Source organism: Schistocerca piceifrons, chromosome 9, assembly GCF_021461385.2.
Source record: "Schistocerca piceifrons isolate TAMUIC-IGC-003096 chromosome 9, iqSchPice1.1, whole genome shotgun sequence".
NCBI lineage: Eukaryota > Metazoa > Arthropoda > Insecta > Orthoptera > Acrididae > Schistocerca > Schistocerca piceifrons.
This window is the reverse complement of record NC_060146.1, coordinates 19,339,696-19,366,681: the sequence shown is the minus strand read 5'-3', so window position 1 is coordinate 19,366,681 and position 26,986 is coordinate 19,339,696. Positions and strand designations below refer to the sequence as shown.

The 26,986-nt window shown below is 39.0% G+C and overlaps 1 protein-coding gene across 1 annotated transcript in view; it reads right to left on the bottom strand.

The window, feature by feature from the left end:
- LOC124717202 overlaps positions 1-26,986 on the bottom strand; it is a 154,704-nt gene that overhangs the window by 77,200 nt on the left and 50,518 nt on the right. The window contains exons 4-5 of the mRNA XM_047243981.1: positions 25,392-25,553; positions 2,122-2,298 (exon numbers count right to left, since the gene is read on the bottom strand). Coding sequence (XP_047099937.1) covers positions 2,122-2,298; positions 25,392-25,553 — 339 coding nt within the window. The remainder of the gene's footprint in view (positions 1-2,121; positions 2,299-25,391; positions 25,554-26,986) is intronic.

Sequence of the window (26,986 nt, the reverse complement as noted above, 5' to 3'; positions counted from 1 at the left end):
AAGCTCTTAGGTTTTCAAATCTCTTCTAGTGCAGTCCCCAACAATCAGTCCTTCACATCCTGTCAGGTAAGTCTCCCCTGACCTGCAGTTCTGGGTGATTTTCCAAAATCTACTCTTTTTCCTAGACCTCTAGTCATTTTCCTTCACACCTCTTCCTCCTGCTTGAAGAAAGAGCCACTGACTCAAAAAGCTTGCCAATTTATAACCTTCTTTTATGTGTGTGTTCTGCTGCTGTTTTGTGAGTAAATTTTTTATCTGTCAAATTGCATTATATTGTAAAAAACTGGTTGTTTTTGTTGTTACAGTCTCCATTATCTGATATGTGTATGTTGTTTAGATACTTCAGAAACAATATATGACCTATAACACTGCTTTGAGGTATCATTATTTCAATTTTCTTTTTAATAAATGAAAAGCGCTAATTCACTTTTGTTCTACAGCATTACCTTTATTGCATTAACTAGTTTTCTTCAGTACATGAGACCATCATCAGACATCTGCCAACTAGCGCTTTTCATTTATTACAATGCTGTTTTACCAAGAACTAATGGAGGATTCGGTTAAGATAATTTTCTTTTCGTCTCTTTTTGTGACTGAAATGAGCTAATATAAGTTATCAGCATTCTGTTATAAATGTATGATATAAACCACATTTTGTTTATACCTTGGATACTAAGTGTTGCCACATTTTCTATGAGGATCTAATTATTTGGAGAGATCTGAATTGACTCTTACTACACTCTTAGTTGTTTTCTATATCTCTAGTTAATTGTTCAGTGTAGAACATTACTGATATTCCTGTAATATTACCTGCTTAAAATCCATATTGATTATTGTTCAGTAGCTTATTGTCATTTAAATATTTTTCGATCTGATGTATCGTCAGCCTTCCTAATAAGCTCGGTGCAAGATATACATCAGTGGTTTCTATTTCATACTTGGTATCCTTTCTGAATAACAGCTACACTTTACAGAGTTTCAGCCTTTTGGGAAACACTCCTTCACTAAACTGTACATTGACAATGTTTACCAAGTTCGTGAGGCAATCTTGATTATGACCAAGACTGGCACCTCAGCTACATATGCTGGCATGTTTTGTTTTGTTGACAGTTTTTTTATCACTTTCAACAATTCATGTTCATTTATTGAACATTTCCTTATTGCCACACAGCTTTTTAACATTCTGGTTATTTTTAAGTAGCGAATTTCAAGCATAAAATATTAGATGCCTTTATGATATAATGATTTATATAATTAAAAAATTCTCCCCCCCCCCCCTCCCATTTTTTCCTCTCTTAACTTAAGCTACTTATAAAGTTTACACAGTCAGTTGAAAAACAAGTCATTTGAACATAAGATGTGGTTTCATTTTTTTCAATATCATTGACAGAAATTTCAGGAAAAGAGCATTGTGGTCTGATATCTATTGTTCTTGGTTTATATAAGTGAGGACCTTTACTTAAGCTACATAAGAGATCTGAGAACTGTAACAATATTCTGAGAAGAAAAGTTGTTACTCACAATATAGCGGAGATGCTGAGTTTCTGAGAACTGATCATTCAATCAATTTTCATATGTGGTTAAAACAAAAGTTGACAAAACTTCCACTTGGTGTAACGGATTGCAGCACTCTTGAACTGGAAAACATAGAGCTTTGAAAACGAATGAATCATTTATAGTAGCCCTGTATTATGTACCTTATCATATTTTTTTCTGGCTGCTTTTCACATCTATTTGTTTTGTTTCCTACTTTTTCTCTGGTACTGCCTATTTTTTCTCATCTTGGCATTAGCTTTCTGACTATCCTTCCCTTAGTTCTGATTTGCAAATTGATTGCTCCAACACTAGTAACTTCTCAATTTCATACACATACAATTTTTATAACAAAATTGGATATGTCTGCATAACACAACGAGAAAATGTGTATATCTTCCCATCCCCCAATTAATAGATTAGTAAATTCACTTATTCAGTGGGCATGGAATGCTTGTATGATTGCTCTGACAGTTTTTCCAATACATATGGTGAGGTAGGCTGTCAAATAAATTACAAACAAGTTTCCCTTTCTGGTAGGGAAAAATATTTTTTTCTATAATTAAAGGTAATGGACTAAACACATACCTTCTCAGTAAGACGATTATTTGCGATCACATAGTCTGATGGGCAGTTGCAGGTGGGGCACTTCTTGTCAGCGGATTTCTTACGATTGAAGTTTGGTGGGAGGTCAGGATGTGCTAATGTATCCACTACAGATGGAGCTGGAGCTACTCTTAAAGCATTTGTTTTACTGGGACTGACCTGGTTGAAACAGTGAAGTAATATTAGTAAACAGCAATTTAAAATTTATTCTAGTGGTTTATTTTGCACTGTAAGCCCACATCAAAATTATTTTATAACTGAGCCTTTCTGATTAGTTGAACTACTGAGGCTTGCACTTTCAAAAATGATATTTTATGGCAAACAGTTTAGCAACGAAACCATTTGATCACATTTTACAAATTGACAAAAATGTCTATCCTACTTCTACAAACTTCATAGATGTCTGAGGATTAGTGCCAAAATAAAACTTTCAATACGCAGGGGAGCACATAACCTAAGATCAATATTCTGAACAGATTACAGATGTGCACCAAATAAAAGGTCAGGTTTTCATCTCTGCATTATGAACCACACTCTCGATTGTGATCATCTAACCATATCTGAAGGATAACTGTGCAGAGACAGTCAGGATGAACTGAAGCTTTTAGATGATGCTGAGACATGCTAAGACAGTACACTAGTGCACCAGAAAGGGAAATAACTGTATTTGCATTGCAGTTAACAAAGGACTTCAATATTTCCTGATCTTACATGGACCATAGTTCACCAGCAAATTTCTTGAAGTTTTATTACAATCACTACTAACAAAGTAATTATTTTGAGTATGTTATTAGACATTTTTTGATGCTGATGTATATTTTCAGCTATTAATTCACTGTCATTTCCATGCATTTCTTTAGATCACCACTTTCCAAGAGGTTAAAACTTTTCTCAGATCACTTTTCTATGCAGTTTCATTCTTGCTATTGCCTACTGTTAATTTGTGGCTTCAGGCAACTTACTGAGCCACCTCAATTTTTGTTTGTGAACATTGCTTTGTTACTTACAAGGAAAAAAATTGAGATTCACAGCTTATGAACTCGTATTCTACCTGGCTTTTCCCTAGTCTCCATTTATGACAAGGGCAAACTTTTATCTGTCCTTATTTGTGAGTGGTGCTTTAAGAATAAGGTCTATGGCATAGATTTCAAACATTCACACACACACACACACACACACACACACACACACACACACACACACACACACATTAAAGTCTGTAAACCACATCAAGACGGGAATCCTTGGAGGGAAGACAATGCTCCTTTTGCAAGGCACTAATGCACAAATTTAGATGACCATCATTTGAGACCGATTGCAGTGTGACTCTACTGCCATCTATATACAATTCATGTAAGGTCTATGAAGATAAGGTGAGGGAAATTAGCACTCACGTGGAAGCTTTTTGACAGTCGTTTCCCTCACTTTGTGAGTGGAACAGGAGAGGAAATGACTAGTAGTGGTACAAGGTACATCAGGGATGTGAAATCAGTAAAATAACCCATTGATAGGTAGAAACACATTCTGAGCAACATCTCCAAAGCAAACTAAAACAAATTATGACTAGTGCTAATCTACTCACTCTGATAATTAATGTCAGGGCAAAAATAGTGGTGTTTGCTGATGACAGAGATTCTGATCAAATAACCCACATTCACAATGCTGGATAGAGTCCAAACAGTCACTAACTAACTATACAAGTAGATCACAGCAAATAGTTTAACGCTAAATTTTTTGAACACTAATTATGCAGTTTCAGACAACAAATAAAAAATACAAAATTTCTAAACATCCAAGTGGCAATCAATTAGGATGGAATTAACAAACTGATCTGCTACTCAAGCAACTTAGTTCGACATACATTGCACTGAGAACCATTTTCTGCTTCGACATATGTCCCATAGTGATGCAACCAGACAACACAATGGAAACTCAATAACGGGTACAACATTACTGTTGACCACTGGGTGGTTGTCATCAGAGGCACCCCTGATGGGACCACACCAGAATCCGGCATATAAGTCAGTCTAGGACTGGTCCGAGTCAGCTGTGTTACGAACTGTATAGTGCATGGCGAGTGTACTATCAGCTTGGCTAAATCATTTATATTGTGGACTATTTGTCATACAGGTAACTTTAACACTGTGTGCACTGGATTATGGAGGACTTAAGATAGTGTGCACCATTTCCAAAGAGCATTCTGTATAGATCTCATGTTGTGGATAAACTAGGATGAGCCCCCCATTCATACATACTCCGCAAAGCACCATATGGAACTTGGTGGTGGGTACCTTGTACCACTACTAGTCATTTCCTCTCCTGTTCCACTCACAAAGTGAGGGAAATGACTGTTAAAAAGCTTCCACGTGAGTCCTAATTTCCCTCAACTTATCTTCATAGACTTTACATGAATTGTATATAGATGGCAGTAGAGTCACTCTGCAGTCGGTCTCAAATGACAGTTCTCTAAATTTGTGCAATAGTGCCTTGCAAAAGGAGCACTGTCTTCCCTCCAGGGATTCCCATTTGAGTTCATGAAGCATCTCCATAACATTTGCATGCCGTTTGAACCTACGGTAACAAATTTGACAGCCAGGCTCTGAATTGCTTTTATTTCTTCCTTTAGTCCAACCTGGTGGGGATCCAAAACACTCAAACATTACTCGAGAATGTGTCACAGTAGTGTCCTATACACTATCTCCTTTATGCATGAGCTATTCTTTTCCAAAACTCTCCCAATAAAGCGAAGTCAACCGTTTTTCTTCCCTACTACTTCCCTTATGTGATCATCCCATTTCATATCGCTTTGCAAAGGTAAACCTAGATATTTAATTGATGTAACTGTGTCAAGTAGCTCACTGCTAATGCTGAACTCAACCAGGACTGTTTGCCCTACTCATCCACATTCACTTACATTTTTCTACATTTAGAGCAAGCAGCCATTCATCACACAAACTGGAAATTTTGTCTAAGTCATCTTGTATATTCCTAGAGTCATTCAAAAATGACACCTTCCCATAACTACAGCATCAGCAGTAAACAGCCATGAATTGCTGCTCACCCTGTCCATCAGAACATTATGTACGTAGAGAATGAAAGTGGTTCTATCACTCTTCCCTAGAGCACTCCTGATGATGCCCTTGTCCCTCATGAACACTTGCTGAAGAGGACCACATACCAGGTGCTATTAGTTAAAGCCGGCCAGTGTGGCCGAGCGGTTCTAGGCCCTTCAGTCTGGAACCGCACAACTGCTACGGTCGTAGGTTCGAAACCTGCCTCAGGCATGGATGTGTGTTATGTCCTTAGGTTAGTTAGGTTTAAGTAGTTCTAAGTTCTAGGGGACTAATGGCCTCAGATGTTAAGTCCAACAGTGCTCAGAGCCATTTGAACCATTTTTATTACTTAAAAAGTCTTTGAGCCACTCACATATCTGGAGGCCTAAATTGTATGCTCAGACTTTTGTTAAAAATCTGATAGTGTGTAGATCACCTTTTACAAAAAAGATGATGACTAGCAATCTGTGCAAAATGGGCGGAACACTTACAACTATTAGCACAAACCGTGCAGCATTACCGAGAGCTAACGACAGCTATATTACAGGCAGTGAAAATATTATATAATGTTGATTTGCAACCGTTTACTGAAAAATGTGGAGCGGGATACTTACCACCGATCACTGCAGCTATATTTTTGGCTTCTCAGATTTTGACTCATTAAGACGAGGTAAAAAGGTAAAGTTCCACATTTTGGCCCTAAACAGGCCAACAGGCCTGATCAACTGTCACGTTATCCTCTGCTAATGATGTCATCGGATTTGTAGGAAGGAGCATGTGATCAGCACATCACTCTGCTGGTTGTTGTTGGATTTCTTGAGTTTGGAAGAGCTGCTACTTAGTCAAGTACATTCACAGTTGACCTCCTGAGGCTGAATGCATCCCATTCCAGTCTGCCTGACCGAAGGGGCTAGCGCAGTGGTTAGCGCACTTTCACTCACATTCAGGAGGAAGGAGGATGACAGTTCGAACCCATGTCTGAGTATCTCGATTTAGGTTTTCGGTGATTTCCCCAAATCGCATAAGGCAGATGCTGGGAAGGACTCTTTGAACGGGCATGGCCAATTTCCTTCTCCATCCTTCCATAGTCCGAGCTTGTGTTCCATCTCTAATGATCTCAATGTTGGTGGGTGTTAAACACTAATCTCCTCCTCTTCCTATTCCAGTTCTACAACCAAGGAAAAATCCTCGGCAGTACTGCGAACTGAATCAGTAAGACAAAAGGATTTTTCCCCAGGAAATTCCTAACTGTATCATTTACTTAATACAGAAATTGGAGCCTTTAACAAACCTGATGGAACTTGAGTTTTTCAGAATACTTTCTTTACTACAAGAACATTTTTCAACAGAAAACATGTTATTCCAGTCAGGTTAGAATTTAGGAAGCAAAAAGAGGGCCCCAATAAATATTATGTAGACTAGGTCATTGATCTACTTGGATGCCATAGGAATTACATTTCAGTATCAGCACAGTCCCACCACATAAACACTTTGATGCCACTGAATGCCCTATCACATATGCTTTTATGATCTTATCTGTTTCTCAGCAATGCTTTTCTCAAATACAGCAGAAGCTTTTACTATCATTTAAACCAGGCTGTTCCAGCTTGTCGGCTCCATTGTGAGCCGCGGAGCGCTCCCTGCTCCAGGGAGCCGCGTCGCTTGCTGTGACCAGTCAAGTGGGCCAGCACGCCGGCACGTGGCACGGCTGGCTGAGGCGGGCAGCAAGGCAAACGTTTTGATGTGCCAGCTGCGTCTTACGAGATCGGCAACCTCATACCAGGAAATACGATTTCAGGAAATAAATAAGAAACAACTGTTTTACAATAAATTGCATACTAAATTTATTGGGCCTCTGTAGCTTGACATTTTCTTTTCATTACAAGATCGGAAATATCAGGTGTCAAAGAGTTCGCAGCGTTAAAGCGGAGGATGGCCTTCATTGTTGCCTCCTGAAGAAACGATCGTTCCTTACTTTTTACTCTTTTGATTGCCGAGAAAAACTGCTCACAACAATATGTAGATCCAAACATGCACATCAACTGAGCGGCATTGTTGTGTAGCTTGGGAAATATTTTTTGCTGTAATGAACGATACCATCGTGACAAATCCAACGTGTTGAAGTACCTCTCTTTCAACAAAGTTGAATTTTGCAAATCAATAATCTCCAATTGAAGTGACGATGACAAGCTCTAGTGTTTCAGCACACAGTGCCTCTTGGTGAATAAAACAATGAAGAGTCAAAATGTGTTTCCCGAATTCATCCCTGAGTTTATTTTACAAACGAGAAGCAAAACCTTGGTGACGCTCGATCATTTGTGGTGCACCATCTGTCGCAACAGAATGGAGCTTATCCCACGGCAAATTCATATTGTCCACTGATGCACAAACAGCTTCAAAAATGTCACGTCCTGTTGCGGTGTAATCGAGTGGTACCACATCCAAGAGTTCTTCACTTACATTGCAGCTCCATGTCGACACCACGCACAAAGACTGCAAGCTGAGCACAGTCCGATATGTCGGTGCTTTCGTCAAGCGCTAGCGAAAATGCGACAAAGCTCTCCGCCTTTTTCCTGAGCTGTGTCTCTAAATCCGCTGCCATGTCCAGGATTCGACGAGACATTGTTTGCTTCGACAGGCAGACCCCTTCAATTGCCTGCACCTCCCTTGGAAACAAACATTCTGCAACTGCTACCATGTACGATTTTACGAGTGATCATACCGAAAATGGCTTGCCACTCGTCACAATGATGTGAGCGACCCTGTAGCTTGCTCGAATTGCAGACTCAGTAGCGTTTTCTCTGCTCTCATTCACCTGAAAATTATAAACGCATTACAGAACACGAACTATGTTGCATGTTTTGATATCCTCCGTATTACGAAACAGTTTTTAAACTTACGTCTCCTGGTATGTCGTTCTTAAGCCTGGCTACCAGCTCTGCGTGCTACACCTTCTATAATGATCGCAGTGCGCTGCGTGAAGACGTTTATAATGTCGTTGTATATTGTACCTCTTCGCAGAATTAAACACTTTATGACGTACAAGACACTGCGGACGACCATCCCTCTCGATGAAAAGAAAGGTATCCTCCAATAGAGGTACAGGGCTCCTGCGGCTAGTCATAGTTGTTATTGAACACAGATTATTGCATCAGTTGCGGCTGCATGCGGTCAGGGGGCAATGAGTTCGCGTTCCCCCTCCACGCGGGCTCCGAGCTGCCGCAGTGAGCGCTCCGGAGCACTCCGGCTCCCTGGAGCTCTGTTGGAACAGCCTGATTTAAACTGTTCAGGAACTTAAATTATTCCTTTATGAACAGAAATTTCATCTTGTTACAGATCATCACCTCGTTGCCCATTGCTCCTCAGTTTTTGGCCCTAAACATCACGTAACAGGCTGCATTGCCCATTGCCTCCAGAGGTGGGCTCTTTACTTGTCTAAGTTTCGTTACTCTATCCACTGTTGAGCAACAACATTACAAGCAAATGTGGATGTGCTACCATGGTTCCCTGACCCCAGCCTTTGGGCAACACGAATTGGTATGATGCTAACTCAATTCAATTCAGATGTACTTGGCTGTTTTCAACCTTTTCCTTAACATCAAGTGATATCATGCTGCCATCTGTAAGAACCTGACATCATGCCACCTCATTCACAGAAGGGTGGACACATCTCCCGAGCCCAAATTTCATCCCTAATGGCCATGTTGACATCAACTACACCTAGACTAATGGGTTCTATTGTAGAGCACGGATGTAGACCACTACCATCTGCTGATCCTAGCCTCTCTTTGGTCACAAGTACTGTGCCTTCGGCACACTGCTCATTACAGCATGTCTCAGATGAGAAGTTTGGCCCATAACACAAATTCTTTACCATGGAATCAGCTACATATTGAATATATGAGGTGCGACAATAAAGTAATGAGACCAATTTTCTTTGCAAGATGTCGCAACCCTGCAGGCTTGCGTAGGCACAATATCTTTGACCTTGGTCTATAAGCTGCTTCCAGTTAAAGCGGCACATCGATTCAACTGCTCAGTCGTGAGTTGTGCTGTAACAAGTTAACACGTGTTTGTGTCTCTTGTCATGGAAACGGAACCGCATAATATTGCACAACATTATGCCATTTCTTTTTGCATTAAATTGGTTGAAAACGCAATGAACACTTACAGTAAGCTTCAGAAGGCTTTTGGAGGGGAGGTTATGTCAAGGGCTCAAGTTTTTCGTTGGCATAAAATGTTTAGTGAAGGCGGAACGAATGTTGAAGACTGCAGTGGACAGCCATCAACCTCACGGACAGATGTCTACTTGGCCAGGGTAAGCGAACTCATACAGTCTGACCAAAGATTATCTGTGAAAATGATTGCAGAAGAAATGAACATCAATCGAGAAATGGTTCACCTAGAAATAACTGAAGATCTTGGTATGAGAAAGATTTGTGCAAAAATTGTCCCCACAAATTTCACACCACAACAGTGAGAAAAACAGAAAAATGTGGCAGCTTATCTGTTAGAGCAAACGGAATTCAATCCAGAATTGTTGAACTGTGTTATCACTGGTGATGAAAGTCGGTTTTTTCAGTACGATCCAAAGAAAAAAACACCAAAGTTTGCAGTGGTGCTCAAAGGGATCACCTAGACCATAAAAAGCTCATATGTCAAAGTCAAAAGTGAAATGCATGGTTGTGTGCTTCTTTGGTTCCAAGGGAATTGTTCATAAAGAGTGGGTGACTCCTGGACAAACAGTTAACCAATATTACTACAAAGAAATTTTAGAAAGACTTCATAAAAGAGTTCGTGTCTGTGCCAACACTGCTGATAATCGGATTCTGCATCATGATAATGTGCCATCCCATACTGCTCTGTCAGTACAGCAATTTTTAATCTCAAAACAAATTTCAGTACTTATTCACCAGATATTGCTCTGTGTGACTTTTTTCTATTTCCAAGAGTCAAAATGGCAGTCAAGGGACACCATTTTCAAACAACACAATATGTCCAAAAAGCTGTGACAAGGGTCTTGGAGGATATTACAGAAGATTAGTTCCAGAAATGTTATCATCAATGACAGAAGCGCTGGAAAAAGTGTGTGCAATCATAGGGGAACTACTTTGAAGGGGACAACACTAAACTTGACTAAAATGGTAAACAACATTGTTTTTCCAATCAGTCTCACTACTTTATTGTCACACCTCATATACAGGGCTTTCAGCTATTAGTTATTTATTCACATGAAAGTCAATTTCCTTCCAGCTTTAAATATCAAAATAAAATAAAAATTACAGCTGTAAGGAAATTGACTTTCATTGGAATAAACATATATTCTAGGCCAATATTGACTCTCACATCATGAAATTGGTCTGCCCATGCTACCCCCATCAGGTACATCAATCCACTGTTCTCTCCCTGGCCAAACACTGCAGAATTGTGAGTGCGTATCCACTTAAGATTTTGCTGGTCAGTTTTTGGGCTCCGTGTGGTTCACTGCGATTCCTTTTCTCACTTCCCTCTTGTATTCCCCCTCCTATGGCTTTGGACAATTTTGCAGCTGTAACAGGATTCAACACCTTCACACCACATCTTCTCATTCAGCCTCCAACAGCCATGTGAAATGCTTTATCCATGCTTTTAGAACCCAGCTCCTCAACAAAAAGATGTCTAATACCGAACCTACTGCCTTCTGTAGTCACAGCCACCATGATCGAAGATTGCAACCCCGCAGAGCAGCTGCATAGCCGCCCTCATCGCACCCTCTTGGACGTGCTGCGCCCATCCTCAGCACACAGTCACCTGAGCTTCTCCCTTATGGGTGGGCTTATCAGTTCAGGCATTACCCAACCTAGATCCACAAGATGATCTCGGTCAAGCACAGATCCATAATATACAGGGTGAAACAAATATGTACGGCACAAACTGTAGGACACACTCTTCACATGTAGACGAAGAAATTATATTACCTGAAAATGGGTCTGGAAATGCTTTGTTTCCAAGTTACAACTAATTTTCTCCAGCTCATTGATCATGAGAAACACACAAGAACAGGACATTAGAATAATGGGGGACATGCAGTCTTGGTGACATCTGGTTATGTTGTGCACAGCCAGTCTTTTGTTTTACATGGTCCTGCTGATGTCCAGCATACATCATTGTTTGCAGGTAACATCAACTGTTCCAGCAATAAGTATTACCATAGCAAGCACGTGGATTACTCCATAGAGTTAGTGACACACTTGGCTTGTGCAGTGGCAGTATACACAAATACAGAGATGGCAGATGCCCATTTGATGTATGGATTAGTTAACAGCAATGGCACTCGCTCTCATTGTTTGTACCAGGAGACATTTCCAGGATGGAGGTGCCCCAACAGGAAAATGTTTGAAGCCACTGATGGTCAATTTATGGAGGACGTATTGAACATCTCCTATGAGAAAGGGTTGCATGTGGTTTGCTGTTGATTCTGTTAGTGTGTGTTTCTCACAATTAATGAATTAGAGAAAATGAGTTGTGACATACAAACAAAGCATTTCCAGATCCATGTTCTATCCATATCTGGATCCTGCTCCAGCTACTGCCAGGTCTGGGTGTTGACGAGTCCTCTCCATTTGGCTCGGTCCTCCCACCACTCTTCTTCCTCCACTTTCTGGCAGGTCACACCTCTTTTTCCACAGATATTCTCACTCCCATTTTCCACCATGTTCTTGGGTGCCCTCTCAGTCTTTTTCCATCCATCTTTAGTTCTTCCATAATTTTGGGGAGTCTCATGTTCATGTAACATAATTTCTTCATCTATGTTTGAAGTAGGTGACCTGCAATTTGTACATTATTTTAAATCCTGGGTATTGTGGCCTCCAACCATGGACTACTGCCATGCTATCAACTTCACCTCCACCATCCTCAGAACCAACCACATGTTGATCCACTGCCAGCAGACTATGGTGTCTTATGCTTCTTCCACCAAGCCTCATCCTGCCTCAGCAATGCCTGTGGACATTGACCCACTGCCTGAGTTCGGTGTGAAACGGCCTGTGGAGCTAAAGAAAACTTTCACCGATGGTAGGTGAAATAAGATGTTTGCAATATTTCGAAGAATGGGGCTAAAGTACAGAGATTAAAAAATACCTTCATCTACAAAACCCAAGAGGTAATAATAATGACTAGCTACTGTTAAAAAGAGTATAAGGCCAAGTTTTAGTTTATCACCACTGCTGTTCAATTTGTGCATCAAAGCAGTAATAAAAGAAGCAAAAGAAAATTTTCATAAAAGAATAAAAATGGAAGAGAAACAGATAGCAATGTTTGAAGATGGTACAGTCCTTCTGACTAGATGTAATGAAAACTTACAAGACCTTCTGAAAAGAATGGATAGAATATGGTTTAACACTTTGACTGTCAACTACGAGTTACCTTCTACCTAATGACATGGCTGCTGGTGCCCACTACTAAATGTTAACTTGTAGGAAGTAAGTTTCTGCATACAGTCAGATACGAAAACATTCATAGCACATAAATGCAATTTACTGGTCTTGTGGATCAGGTAGAGGTGCAGCAAATCATCTGGATGTGTTGGAACATAATTTTATTTCCATGGTTGGAACAGACAAACAGAAAACTGCAGACACAAGATCACACAAATATTTTAGCTTTAGATGTGTACTTTGTGCCACTAATGGTAATGAAAACAAAGTTTTTTTTCATATTGATTAGATGTCTTGAAGCATTCTTCCATGCAAAGAGGAAGATTTTCTTCACAAATGGGGAAAAAGAATCATGATTCATCATATTTCTTCCATTGCATGAATTTTCTGCGTGGCTTTGTTGGCCATACTTTTTTCAATGGCGGACACTGCACCTAAATAATGAAAGCTGCCATCTGTCTTGATTTGCCTCTAGGTGTCTGGCACATTATCCCCAATCAATGGAATGTAACAAGAAAGCTAGAGACTTGACACTCCTTCCTTCTGTTTGATTGTAGAACTAATGAGCACTGTGCAGATAAATTTCCATCACATGTAGAGCAAGCTTTTTTCAGCCATCTAACAGTGTTTTGCAATGCTGAATAATATGACAGCATTTGATGTGACTGATCAATGCCTTCCATACCATTTTTGCAGTCTCTGACTGTTTGACTTCAAGGCAAATTTGCCACTTTCACTGCAAACTTCCACCATTTCAGCACAGTTCATATCACAAATGGTTAGTACCTCCATTTTGACCTTCCATTTGCAAACAACAACACTGTAATTTCTTTTCAATACCATCTGAACTTTCTTAAGCTTCCTAGTAGCTAACAAATTTGGGGTTTCATTTCCGTTCTTATATAATATTTCACTCACACATAGGTTTTGTAAATTGACAACCCACAGCAAGGAAATATCCTTTGTTCAAGAAAGCTTCCATCAAGTGTAAATTGACTTCCGATGCCTGACCCATCTCCACCTTTTATTGTGACTTGTCACAGTAGATTTTTATTTTGAGAACCATGCAACTTGATTAATAGAATGTGAGATTGTAAAAAGGACTTGCACTCCTGTAATGTTCTATTGATGAAAAACAACAAGGTCCAATGTGCAGCAACAACAAGGTCCAATGTGCAGCAATAGCCCCAGTAGTACTTTCACTTCCCCAACATTTGTATCCCTCTGTCTCGAGAGCCTGGTTGATCATCTCCTCCGAAGTTTTTCTGCTTCCTGGCTTGCATGTAGATTTTCTTCTTGACATTGGCAACTCTTCAGAAAAGAGCAAATCAATAATTGCATTAGCATCACAAATTTGTAAGTCTAAGTTCAATCCCACATCCTCACTGAACATAAATACTGGTTGATCTTGAGGAATGTTACTCCACTTGTCACTGTTATTCGTAGCGCCTGCTACTGTACCAACCTGCTCATCTTCTTCATTGCATCAACTGTCCCCTGCATCTGAATCTTCTCTTGAACACTCACATCAAGTTGGTTTGTAGAGACTTCCACCGTCCACTCTCTGAGAATTCATTCATAAAATCGTTCCATTCCAATTCATTCATGTCAGCTAGCCTTCCAAGTCCTATGTCACTTGCTTTTCTCTTATTACTAACCATTTTATGAGGAAAACTGAACACAGATAATGATAAATGTTAGAGAACCATCTACAACAAAGACTGACTAACTACTGATGCAGTTACAACAAAGACATGGATCGTACTGTCAATCAATCGTGCTTTGAAATACACAAGCTGGTGACTAATCATTGACAATGAGTTATCTCATAGTTGGCATCTGAGCTGAACTTTCTACTCTGTATGTGATGATACAGCTGGACTACAAATGAATCAAACTGTATGAACTGTTTAACATGGCATCTGGGAGCAGTTTACTCATTTTAGCTGTGGCAGTCAATGTGTAAAAGATACTTTAAGAAATGAGAATAGTGATAAAGAGTTGTGGAAGATAATGATTAGGAATGGCACAGCAGTGAAAGAATTCTCCTGTACAGGATATTGCATTATGTAAGAAGACCAGAGCAAGGAACATTTCAGAAGATGTCTGTCACAGGCAAAAAAAACTTACTTCAATAGAAGAGCTCTTTTAGTATGCAGGGACTGCAGGAAGTAAGTTACACATGTCGTCCCACACTAAGACAAATGTACAACAAGAGTATCACAGTGTCAGAAGAGAATACATTTTCCATATTTCCTACAGACACAGTTCTGCTGCGGTACAGATAACAGGTGCATCGCAGTGCAGGAGTTAAATGGCATGGCAAATGGAGACGTACTCCAAAGTTAAAGTATGTGGGACACAACAATACTTGTGCACAGAATGTCTGAACTGCTCACAGACTTACCATGATATTCAGGTGGTATACAGACCAAATGCAACGTTGCATCCATTCGTACTGAAATGGTGCCAACAATTTGACCCCAGTCACACAGACGTAGGAAATGCTGATTGGAAAGTCCAGACACTGCACCGTGCGATTTATCAATTATTTTGGAATCTGGTTGAGAATTATGAATTATTTAGGAATCTTTTGGACCAACTGAAAGAAATTCCAGAAGAAATGAGGTTTTCAAAGATGAGGATATTCACACAGCAGGCCCAGAAGGGGATTTCTAACACAAAGGAATTGAATAACAGGGCGTTCCAAGTATTGTTTGCAGAGACTGGATGACTATGTTGAAAAATAGTGTCACATATCTGTGGCACTTCAAAATGTAGTGCAGAATTTAATAGAAGTTACTCAGCCTGCCATAACAAGGTGTAAATTACATTTTGAAATCGCCCCAAATTAGATACACATATGGAAAGGAAGAAGAGGTATATGTCTGAAATTACTAGAAATACTGAGAGGAAAAAACTGTTTTTGCAATGTGGTTTCATCAGTGAATACTAAAACTTAAGTGGACAGACAGATAATGAAACGGAAAAGTGCTAATAAGAATAAGTGCGTTAAGTATTCCGTGGAAGATTTACCAGTAGAAGGGACATGTAAGTGGGCATTTGCTACAACCACCAGAGATAGTTAAGGCTATACAGAATGAGTTTTTCGATGAAAAAATCGATTTTTGGGTAAATGCATTTTCGAAAAATTTAGACTCTCCTATTTAATACCATGTATAAAATATTTGGATGACGTGAACAGAACTATTTTATATAATTTTTTAAAATAATTTCGACACACAATGTTCTGCACCTTGTATATGAGACGTGAAATATACCTGATATAGACAGCCTTGCCAGAGATATAATTGAGCACAAGAGAGTTAGCTTTTCTGTTGGCTACACTGCTAGACAGTTGACAATAGATTCTGCACCATTTGTATTGTTTCCTTTGTGAGTACATCCATGTCATTGTTGTGAAAGTCGTATGTGGAGAAGTCATTGAGTTTTCTTTCCTTCAACATGCCAAGACCTAGTCTGAAGGTATTTAGAAAGCGTGTACATTGGCGCAAGAAAGTAAAGTGTACTAAAAATTCGTCTGATTCATCTTCATCAGTATCTGATGTCCCAGTAGCGACTAACCTCAACATTGAGTGATGCTGCTGCCACTACACCAGAAAGTGCTTCAAGAAGAAAACTAGCTGGAATTGAAGAAGAATACAAGAAACTAAATGCTGGGACTACGAAATATGAGGTAATTAACGTCTCTTTATTATCAGACGTTTTGGAGAACAATGTGTGCTGCAAACAATGTGGAAAATGTGGTGTTTTATTGAAAACAAACTTACATGTAGGACTTGCTTGTGAATTAGAGTTGATGTGCAGTTATTGCAAACACAGTGTTACTTTCTTCAATTTCTCACATGTTACAGGTACAGGTAAACTACACAATATATACATTAGACTGGTTTATGGATTACGGTGTATAGGAAAGGGCAGCGCTGCAGGTGCCATGTTGTGTGGTGTGATGAACCTCCCTCCTCCACCTTCAAAATTTAACAAACACATAATTGCAATAGGCTCTGCTGTAGAAGATGCGGCACAGGAAAACATGAAAGATGCTGTTGAGGAAGCAGTTGTTGAAAATAATAATAACAGAGACTTGTCCATAGCTTTTGATGGTAGCTGGCAGAAGAGAGGCCACACATCTCTGAATGGTGTAGTAACAGCTACAAGTATGGACACTGGTAAGGTAGTTGATGTGGCAATACTTTCCAAGCATAGCAGATGCAAGGAGAAAATGAAAACTAAACATGAAGAGGAGTGCATGGCAAATTACTAGCAATAAGACAGAATACAGCAGATGCAGAATTAATGAGAAGAGCAGTCTGGACTCTGTTTTTTCATACAGCTTCAAACAATGAAAATCCCCAACATGGGCTATGTCCAAAAGGAGACGATAGTTGGTGCAAGTACAACAGAGGCAAGGTAACTAAGAAACAATACAATCACCCTCATCACCTGCCACCTGCCATAATGGATGAAATGAAACCAATATTCCGAGACCTCGCAGATATTAGTCTTCTAAAGAAATGTCTTCATGGCCGGACTCAAAATCCAAATGAGTGTGTGAACCATGTGATATGGAATAGACTACCTAAAACTGCGTTTGTGGGTATAAACACACTTCACTTTGGCGTTTATGATGCTGTTTCATCATTCAATTATGCAATATAACAAAGTGCAAAGTTCTGCAGAAGTTGGGGCTCTGTGTAGGACTACGAACTGCCGCAGCTATGCTTTGTTTGGACAAGGAACGGCTCAGGTCTTCAGATAATGCCATAAAAGTATATTCAAAGATGGCTAGACAGCATAGCAGAGCCATCAAGAGGAAGCTGTTGGACGATTCTGATGGTACAAGCTATGGAGCAAGGAAGGGGAAACTGGCTGGGGTAATAGCAGGAAATTTAAGGGGGGGAGGCACTGCCATGAATGGTAAAATACCAGTGGTTATAGGTGTTGGAGCAGCACATTTTTTAGGATAGGTAAGACAGAAAGATGTCAAGTTCTACGAGAGGTCAGGATTGAAACAAATCTTCAGTTTAGGAAAGAAATTAAACAGCACAATTCTAGCACATTGGATCACCAATCACAGCTGTCAATTATAAATTTTCACCAATCACCAGAAATTTTATCTCCACCAAGTTGTATCTCAGTCCTAGGTAATTGCATTGATGATTTAAAGTCACCCAACCCAGTTGACATAATCTGCCACTCTGAACACCATGTGACCACTGGTATAGCAACTAAGCCTAAGCACAATGAGAAACTCAGACAGGAGAGTACTGCAAATGTTAGAATAAGGAAAGGTTCTCATAAAAGTATAATTAGAAATAATGTAAGTATATTTCATCAAAATATTGGGAGTTTAAAGAATAAAATAGATGAGCTTCTGGTTTGTTCAGAAGATTTAGAAGCTGAGGATGAAATAGATATAATATGCCTGTCTGAGCATCACATTGTTACTGATATGGATAAGGTAAATGTAAGTGGATATAAGCTCTCTGCACATGTAATGAGGAGTTGCCATATATGTCAAAAGTTATTATCGTGCAAAAAGTATAGAAACAAAAAAGTTTTGTGTAGAGAAACATATAGAAGCATGTGCCTGTGAGCTTAAATTAAATAAAGGCACATTTATAATTGTAACTGTATATAGGTCCCCATCAGGAAATTTTCATCTATTTCTGAAAAATTTGGACTCCTTGTTGTGCTATCTGTCAGACAGGGGGAAGCAAATTATTATTTGTGGGGACTTCAATGTAGATTCTCTGAAAGAGGGTAATAGGAAAAATGACCTTGAAGTATTACTCGGTCCTTTCAATTTGACACCCGTTATTGATTTTCCTACTCAGGTGGTAAAGGATAGCAGCTCACTGATAGATAACTTCTTTATAGACCAAGATAAGTTTAACCAGATAAATGCTCAGCCTGTTGAGAATGGTCTTTCTGATCATGGTGCACAGCTAGTTACAATATATGACATAGCTCCATTCAGCAATACTAAACAGTCCTCCAAAGTAGTACGTTCAGTCAACAATTTAACAATTGCAAATTTCAAGGAAAGCCTACAGCAGTTAGACTGGGATGAGGTGTACCATGAACCTGATGCCAATTTAAAATATAATTTATTTCATGACATTTTTGTAAATGCATTTGAAAACTGCTTCCCCAAGAAAATAGTTAAATATACTCATAAGAAACCTTGTAACAAACCATGGCTTACTAAGAGTATAAAAATATCTTGTAACCGGAAAAGGGAAATGTATCTGACAGCAAGAAAGAGTAGTGACCCAGAAACTATCAAACATTATAAAAACTACTGTGTTATATTAAGAAAAGTTATTAAAAAATCCAGAAGTATGTGTATCATGTCTGAAATCAGCAACTCTGATAATAAAATTAAAACAATTTGGAATATTATTAAAAGAGAAACAGGTCAACCAAGAGCACAGGAAGACAGTATTACCATCAAATTGAATGAAAACTTTACGAACAAAAAGGCAGAAGTTGAAAATATTTTTAATAATCATTTTCTAAATGTTGTGGATATAGTAGGATCCAGGTGTTCATTAGAAGATGCTAGGCTGTTAATGGAAGAGGCCATACCTATGCAATTTGATACAATTGAAATCTCACCCACTTCTCCCTCAGAAATTAGGAAAATAATAAACTTGCTTAAAAGCAAAAACTCGCATGGAATTGATGGCATTTCCAGCAAAATACTAAAAGCTTGTTCTCAACAGATAAGTAAGATTCTCAGCCACCTGTGTTATAGCTCTCTGGAACAGGGCATTTTCCCTGATAGACTGAAATATGCTATTGTTATACCTTTGCATAAAAAGGGGGATAGATCTGATGTCAACAATTACTGTCCAATCTCCCTTCTAACAGCTTTATCCAAAATTTTTGAGAAAGTAATGTATTCAAGAGTAGCTTCACATATCTGTAAAAATGAAGTACTAACAAAATGTCAGTTTGGTTTCCAGAAAGGTTTTTCAACAGAAAATGCCATATATGCTTTCACCAATCAAATTTTGAATGATGTGAATAACCGAACACCACCCATTGGGATTTTTTGTGATCTCTCAAAGGCTTTTTGATTGTGTAAATCACGAAATTCTGCTAGACAAGCCCAAGTATTGTGGCATGAGTGGGACAGTGCACAAATGGTTTAATTCGTACCTAACCGGAAGAGTACAGAAAGTTGAAATAAATAGTTCTCATAATATGCAAAGATCAGCACATTCCTCAAACTGGGGAACTATCAAGAATGGGGTTCCACAAGGATCAGTCTTGGGTCCTTTGTTGTTCTTAATGTATATTAATGATTTGCCATTCTATATTCATGAAGAGGCAAAGTTACTTCTCTTTGCTGATGATACAAGTATAGTAATCACACCTGACAAACAGGGATTAAATAATGAAATTGTCAACACTGTCTTTCAGAAAATTACTAAGTGGTTCCTTGTAAACAGACTCTCACTGAATTTTGATAAGACACAGTACATACAGTTCCGTACAGTGAATGGTATGACGCCATTAATAAATATAGACCTTAATCAGAAGCATATAGCTAAGGTAGAATATTCCAAAATTTTAGGTGTGTCCATTGATGAGAGATTAAATTGGAAGAAACACATTGATGATCTGCTGAAACGTTTGAGTTCAGCTACTTATGCAATAAGGGTTATTGCAAATTTTGGTGATAAACATCTTAGTAAATTAGCTTACTACGCCTATTTTCACTCATTGCTTTCATATGGCATCATATTTTGGGGTAATTCATCACTGAGGAATAAAGTATTTATTGCACAAAAGCGTGTAATCAGAATAATAGCTGGAGTCCACCCAAGATCATCCTGCAGACATTTATTTAAGGATCTAGGGATATTCACAGTAGCTTCTCAGTATATATACTCTCTTATGAAATTTGTTATTAACAACCAAACCCAATTCAAAATTAATAGCAGTGTGCATAACTACACTCCTGGAAATTGAAATAAGAACACCGTGAATTCATTGTCCCAGGAAGGGGAAACTTTATTGACACATTCCTGGGGTCAGATACATCACATGATCACACTGACAGAACCACAGGCACATAGACACAGGCAACAGAGCATGCACAATGTCGGCACTAGTACAGTGTATATCCACCTTTCGCAGCAATGCAGGCTGCTATTCTCCCATGGAGACGATCGTAGAGATGCTGGATGTAGTCCTGTGGAACGGCTTGCCATGCCATTTCCACCTGGCGCCTCAGTTGGACCAGCGTTCGTGCTGGACGTGCAGACCGCGTGAGATGACACTTCATCCAGTCCCAAACATGCTCAATGGGGGACAGATCCGGAGATCTTGCTGGCCAGGGTAGTTGACTTACACCTTCTAGAGCACGTTGGGTGGCACGGGATACATGCGGACGTGCATTGTCCTGTTGGAACAGCAAGTTCCCTTGCCGGTCTAGGAATGGTAGAACGATGGGTTCGATGACGGTTTGGATGTACCGTGCACTATTCAGTGTCCCCTCGACGATCACCAGTGGTGTACAGCCAGTGTAGGAGATCGCTCCCCACACCATGATGCCGGGTGTTGGCCCTGTGTGCCTCGGTCGTATGCAGTCCTGATTGTGGCGCTCACCTACACGGCGCCAAACACGCATACGACCATCATTGGCACCAAGGCAGAAGCGACTCTCATCGCTGAAGACGACACGTCTCCATTCGTCCCTCCATTCACGCCTGTCACGACACCACTGGAGGCGGGCTGCACGATGTTGGGGCGTGAGCGGAAGACGGCCTAACGGTGTGCGGGACCGTAGCCCAGCTTCATGGAGACGGTTGCGAATGGTCCTCGCCGATACCCCAGGAGCAACAGTGTCCCTAATTTGCTGGGAAGTGGCGGTGCGGTCCCCTACGGCACTGCGTAGGATCCTACGGTCTTGGCGTGCATCCGTGCGTCGCTGCTGTCCGGTCCCAGGTCGACGGGCACGTGCACCTTCCGCCGACCACTGGCGACAACATCGATGTACTGTGGAGACCTCACGCCCCACGTGTTGAGCAATTCGGCAGTACGTCCACCCGGCCTCCCGCATGCCCACTATACGCCCTCGCTCAAAGTCCGTCAACTGCACATACGGTTCACATCCACGCTGTCGCGGCATGCTACCAGTGTTAAAGACTGCGATGGAGCTCCGTATGCCATGGCAAACTGGCTGACACTGACGGCGGCGGTGCACAAATTCTGCGCAGCTAGCGCCATTCGACGGCCAACACTGCGGTTCCTGGTGTGTCCGCTGTGCCGTGCATGTGATCATTGCTTGTACAGCCCTCTCGCAGTGTCCGGAGCAAGTATGGTGGGTCTGACACACCGGTGTCAATGTGTTCTTTTTTCCATTTCCAGGAGTGTACAATACTAGGAGAAAGGTTTAATCTTGAATAGTGAAGATCATCCTAACTTTGGCACAGAAAGGGGTGAATTATACTGGCACTAAAGTCTTTGGTCACTTACCAAATAGTATCAAAAGTCTGACAGATAACCAACAAGTATTTAAGAAGGAATTAAAAGAATTTCTGAATGACAACTCCTTCTACCCCATAGAGGAATTTTTAGATATAAATTTTAAAAAGAAAAAAAAAACAAAAAAATATTAAAAAACAAAAATAAAAAAAACAAAAATGAAAAAGTTGTTATATTAACTTAAGTATGTTGTTAAATTAACTTAATTATGTCATGTATTGGAAAATTTGACTCGTTACACATCATTACATATTCATGATCCATGGAACTAGTATTAATCTAATCTAATCTTGTACTGAAGTAAAAACTTTGAAGCTAATTTCCCGTAACTTTAGTTTTTTTGTGCATAAGGTACATTTTCTCATGGTCTATTTATAGTAGAAAGATGAAATTTTCTGTAGTTGTTCCTTAAGACCTTCTAATATATCTGAATTAAAAGATATGTGGAATTATTTTGTATTAATGGATGTAAATTTTAAAATACTTGTTAAAATGTATAACTTTTTTTAACATTTACAAAAAATAAAATATCTGAAAAACTATACATTATTTTTTCAAAATTAATAATTCAGCATAAAAGCAGAACATATCTCTGCGTTCTGTGAAAAAATCAAGAGTATCGTCCAAATAACAAATGAGAAAATGTTCCTAACTTTTAGCTCAATTTAACATTGTAAGCATAGGGCATTCCGTATACCCTTAATGAGCTGCTGGAAGGAGCAGTAGAGGAGAAAAACAGTAGGAGGTGATAAATATCACATTAAAGAAGATGTAAGGTGAAGGAGATAAGAAAAAGGATGGTCAAAGGTTGGTAAAAGTGTGCACTACAGTGCACATGCAGGCTGTATACGCGGGGGTGGGGGTGGGGGGTGGAATCTGTATGTTTCCAATTTCCTGGTTAAAATACTCTTATCTGGGAGAAAATGCACTTTCTTCTGGTTGAAAATGCACTATACCCCAAGTGAAAGTACATTTTTCCACGTTAACTAACAATATTCTTTCCCTCAGAGGTGTAAAATGTATCAGTCCTCCAAATAGTAAAGGTTTCACACACTGCTTTAGAACTTCCCAGCATTCCCTGCAAAAAGCAGCACATTTTGGAGAGGTCATGCAGCAACATGTACACTGCATATTTTGGCATTATGAAAGTAAAAATATGAATTCACCAAATACAGCATGATAGTTTATGAACACAGAACATCAAAATACAAGAAGTGCGATGTTCATGCTACTACACAGAAACAGAGAGCACAGCAGTGCTCAGAATGGCCTGGCAGTGAGCTTCAATTTGGGAAAATATGGCACGATAATATGTTTTCTCGCTTTGCAAAATATGACTACTAGACAATATTTTTTATCAACAAAGCTAAGCTTTCACTGCCCACCAAAAAAAAAAAAAAAAAAAAAAAAAAAAAAAAAAAAAAAAAAAAAAAAAAAAAAAAAAAAAAAAAGGTTAGGCAAGATCCTAGGATCACACCTTAAATTGTAGCAGCTGAATATTGCACTTCGACTTTTCCGTAGAAAAGCCAATCACATGTAAAACTGCTCAAGAACTCATATTGCACTTTCTTTTGAAGGATAATTATACTTTTCGCCACTGTTATTCCATAATTTGTAATTTGTGAAAGAACTAATAAAATATGAAAAACTAACCTTGCAGCTGGTCTTTTTTAGTGTGTTACCCTTTAAGAGACATCAAACGCAAATGTGCCAGTAAAATTTTAAATGATGGCATAAACGGCTGGCCTTCTGAGACTGAAATTTTTCTAGGTGGCTCATCCTCTAAGTGTTAAGTTTTGAAAGAGTCAAACACTCCACAATTTAAGAAATTCATCACACATTCTCAGACGTAAAATAATTTGTCTTGTGAAAACGGAAATTTGTTTTTAAAGTAACACATCTCAAACCACAATTCGTAATATTTTCCTTTGGCCTGTTAAAAATGTAAACAGTTGTGACATAATGCTCATCAAAAGCAGTTTGTTGTTATGGAGTATTGCATAGTTTCATCCTAAAAACTTTGGACTGTGTTTTGTTGTTGAAAGTAGTGCATTTCCTTTGCAACTAAAGTTTTACTTTGGTGCTATCCTCTTGTTTAAGTTTTATTGCTGCAGTGTTATTCTGCAGTTGCAGGCTAAAATCAAATCCTTTGTTGGAGTATCATTTCTTATCACTAAAAATTACAGAAACTTAACTGAAAACTAAAATAATGAAAAATTTGTGGAATCCTAAAAAATTCTCAAGTGTTTCCCAGACTTTTTCCAGATGAAAAAATTACTGGGTTTCCCCGAATTTCCTGATTTTCCTGGAGTGTACACACCGAGACATAGCTGTTGTCATGTACACTGATGGCATGAACAATGGGAACTGAATGTGACTATCTGTGAGTCAGTCATCAGTAGCCAGTCAGAATGCTTGTCCACAATGTTTTATGTTTCATTAATAAAATTAACTGGAATTTTGTTACTAAGTTAGAAATTAACAATATTGTGGGAATTTTCTGTAAAATCGAAAATGGACATAACGCAGTATATCTTGGGCTACACAGCACAACAATCTATTACCAAACTGTCTCTTTCCATCATAACCTAGACTTCTGGCACTACTGATCAGTCTGTCAGCACATTTAGTTTTTTTCCATTCAGTAAAAAAATATGAAACTCTGTAACTAACCTTAAATATTCGTAATAACCAGATCAGTAAAATTTGCTCTAGCAGTCTCCATATTGAAAGCAAATGTAATGAATTCATATCTTCTGCCAGAAGAAATAATTAGGTTTATCGATTCCCACTGGCTAGCATAACCTATCAGCCAATATGATATGATCAACATCAACGAACTCTCAACATGAGCACACAATGCAGACACTGAGTGTATGTTAGCCTGAAAGTTAATAGGGATGGAAAGATTTGCACAAAGTAAGTAAATATGGAGGACAGGAAAAAAACCAGCCAAAGAAAGACAGCCAGAGAGCACTCAATAGACACTAAGAGCAGAACCCAGAAATAAATATCATGCGGCAAATGTATAAATATGTGACAACTTGAAACTGCCATTTCATGTCTGTGCACTGCCATTGTAAGCATCAAAACAAACAGTTGTAGCTCCACAACAATGAAAATTTTTAGCTTCAAATAGTCCAGAAAATTGTTCCCTGATAAATTTGTTATTCTTATTATAAATTACTACAGATGATAAATACATGTTACAAGCAAAAAATGTAGTTCTTCACTATCATAATATTTATTTTAGATGACTCACATTCCCTGAAAGATGATGATTTATAGTGACATGGCCTGTTGACCAATTGCATGTAGAATACTTCTTGGGAGCAGGTGTACAGTTTGGTGGTACATCGAGTTGTGGTAATGCACCTGCCAGTCCTGATACTTCTTTTACTCTCTTGTTTGCTTGTGAATGTACCTAATTAAAAATATAAAAATAATAAGCAAAGGAAAATCACAAATTGACTGTTTTACACTTTAACTTAAGGTTCATTTACGTGAGCCATACAAATAATTTCATGTTCTTGACAGTATAGCCTGTCAACAATTCCAACCTCATTAATTGCAGCCACACATTCAGAAACATTTCCAGCCACTGCTGCTTGGCAATGTGTGCAGTAAATACATTTCTGGGCCAGGAGCATTTACACGGGCCACACTATGGCCTCAAAACTGATGAAACCAAACTAGTGAAAGTGAATGCAGCTTTCCTGCAACTGCATTCCACAAGGAGAAATGTTCCCATGAAAAAGAGAAATTCGGCATTGTGGCTGCATTTTTTTTTTTTTTTTTTTTTTTAAGCAACTGAGCTGCTTCCAAAATGTTAGCTCATGGATTGACACTGTATCCACACAAGTCCCAGAATGCTGAAACATGACTTTTAATATATTGTTTAAAAGCAATCTGTTTGAGGACTGGTTAAGGCCAACATGAATATTAAAAAATGTATTGCAATTACAACCAAACTGGTGGTCTTCCTTCAGTTTTGGGTAATAGTGATTCACATGGGAGTTTAATGAACCTCTCTGAAAGACAGGCATACTTTTCACCAATATACCTCTGTATCAGGTGCTAGCAACCCTTTGGCGGAAAAACTCAAAGAATTCATTAAAATTGCTTGAAATATCAATAAAAAGTTTATGTTAAAATTTTATTGTGATTCACAGTACAGTGATAGAACTATGAATTTAATAAATGTGGTACATCTACAAGCAGGCTATGGGACATAAAGGGACTGTATACAAAGACTGTAATAAAAAAATAAAGAATAGTTGACAAATTCCTGACCATGAACAGAAACCCATATGAAGCTTCAAGGAAGTTGATAAGTCTTTAGAACTCATATAGAATGATATTATGATAAGCTACTGCAGATCTTCTCCTACAAAAGTGGCAGCAAGAATGATCTTTTTTTGGATTTATATCTTTGTATATATTACCTTCTGTGTTCCATAGCTCTGGTTGTAGATGTAAACATCACATCAATGGAACTCATGGTTGTCTTTTTTGCTCATTTCTACACTTCTGTTGACAGCAAATGGGGTGCCTCTACGTATGCCACTTTTGAATTGAAGTGAAATACTGTTTTACCACTCAATTACTTGACTTGCCACTGCCATACCATCACCATAAGAAACAGGAAGCAAGGCCAAGTGAGAGGGAAACATTTACAAGCAAGGACAGTGATAGACATTTCCCTGCAATACAAAATATTCTCCACACTTGGTGGACAATACCCTGACAACACTTCAGCAACTAACTACAGCAGTTTGATCCATCAGCAGTATTCCCATTTATTGTAGACACACTGCAGCAATGTTAACGGCAACATGATCACAGCCATACATTGCC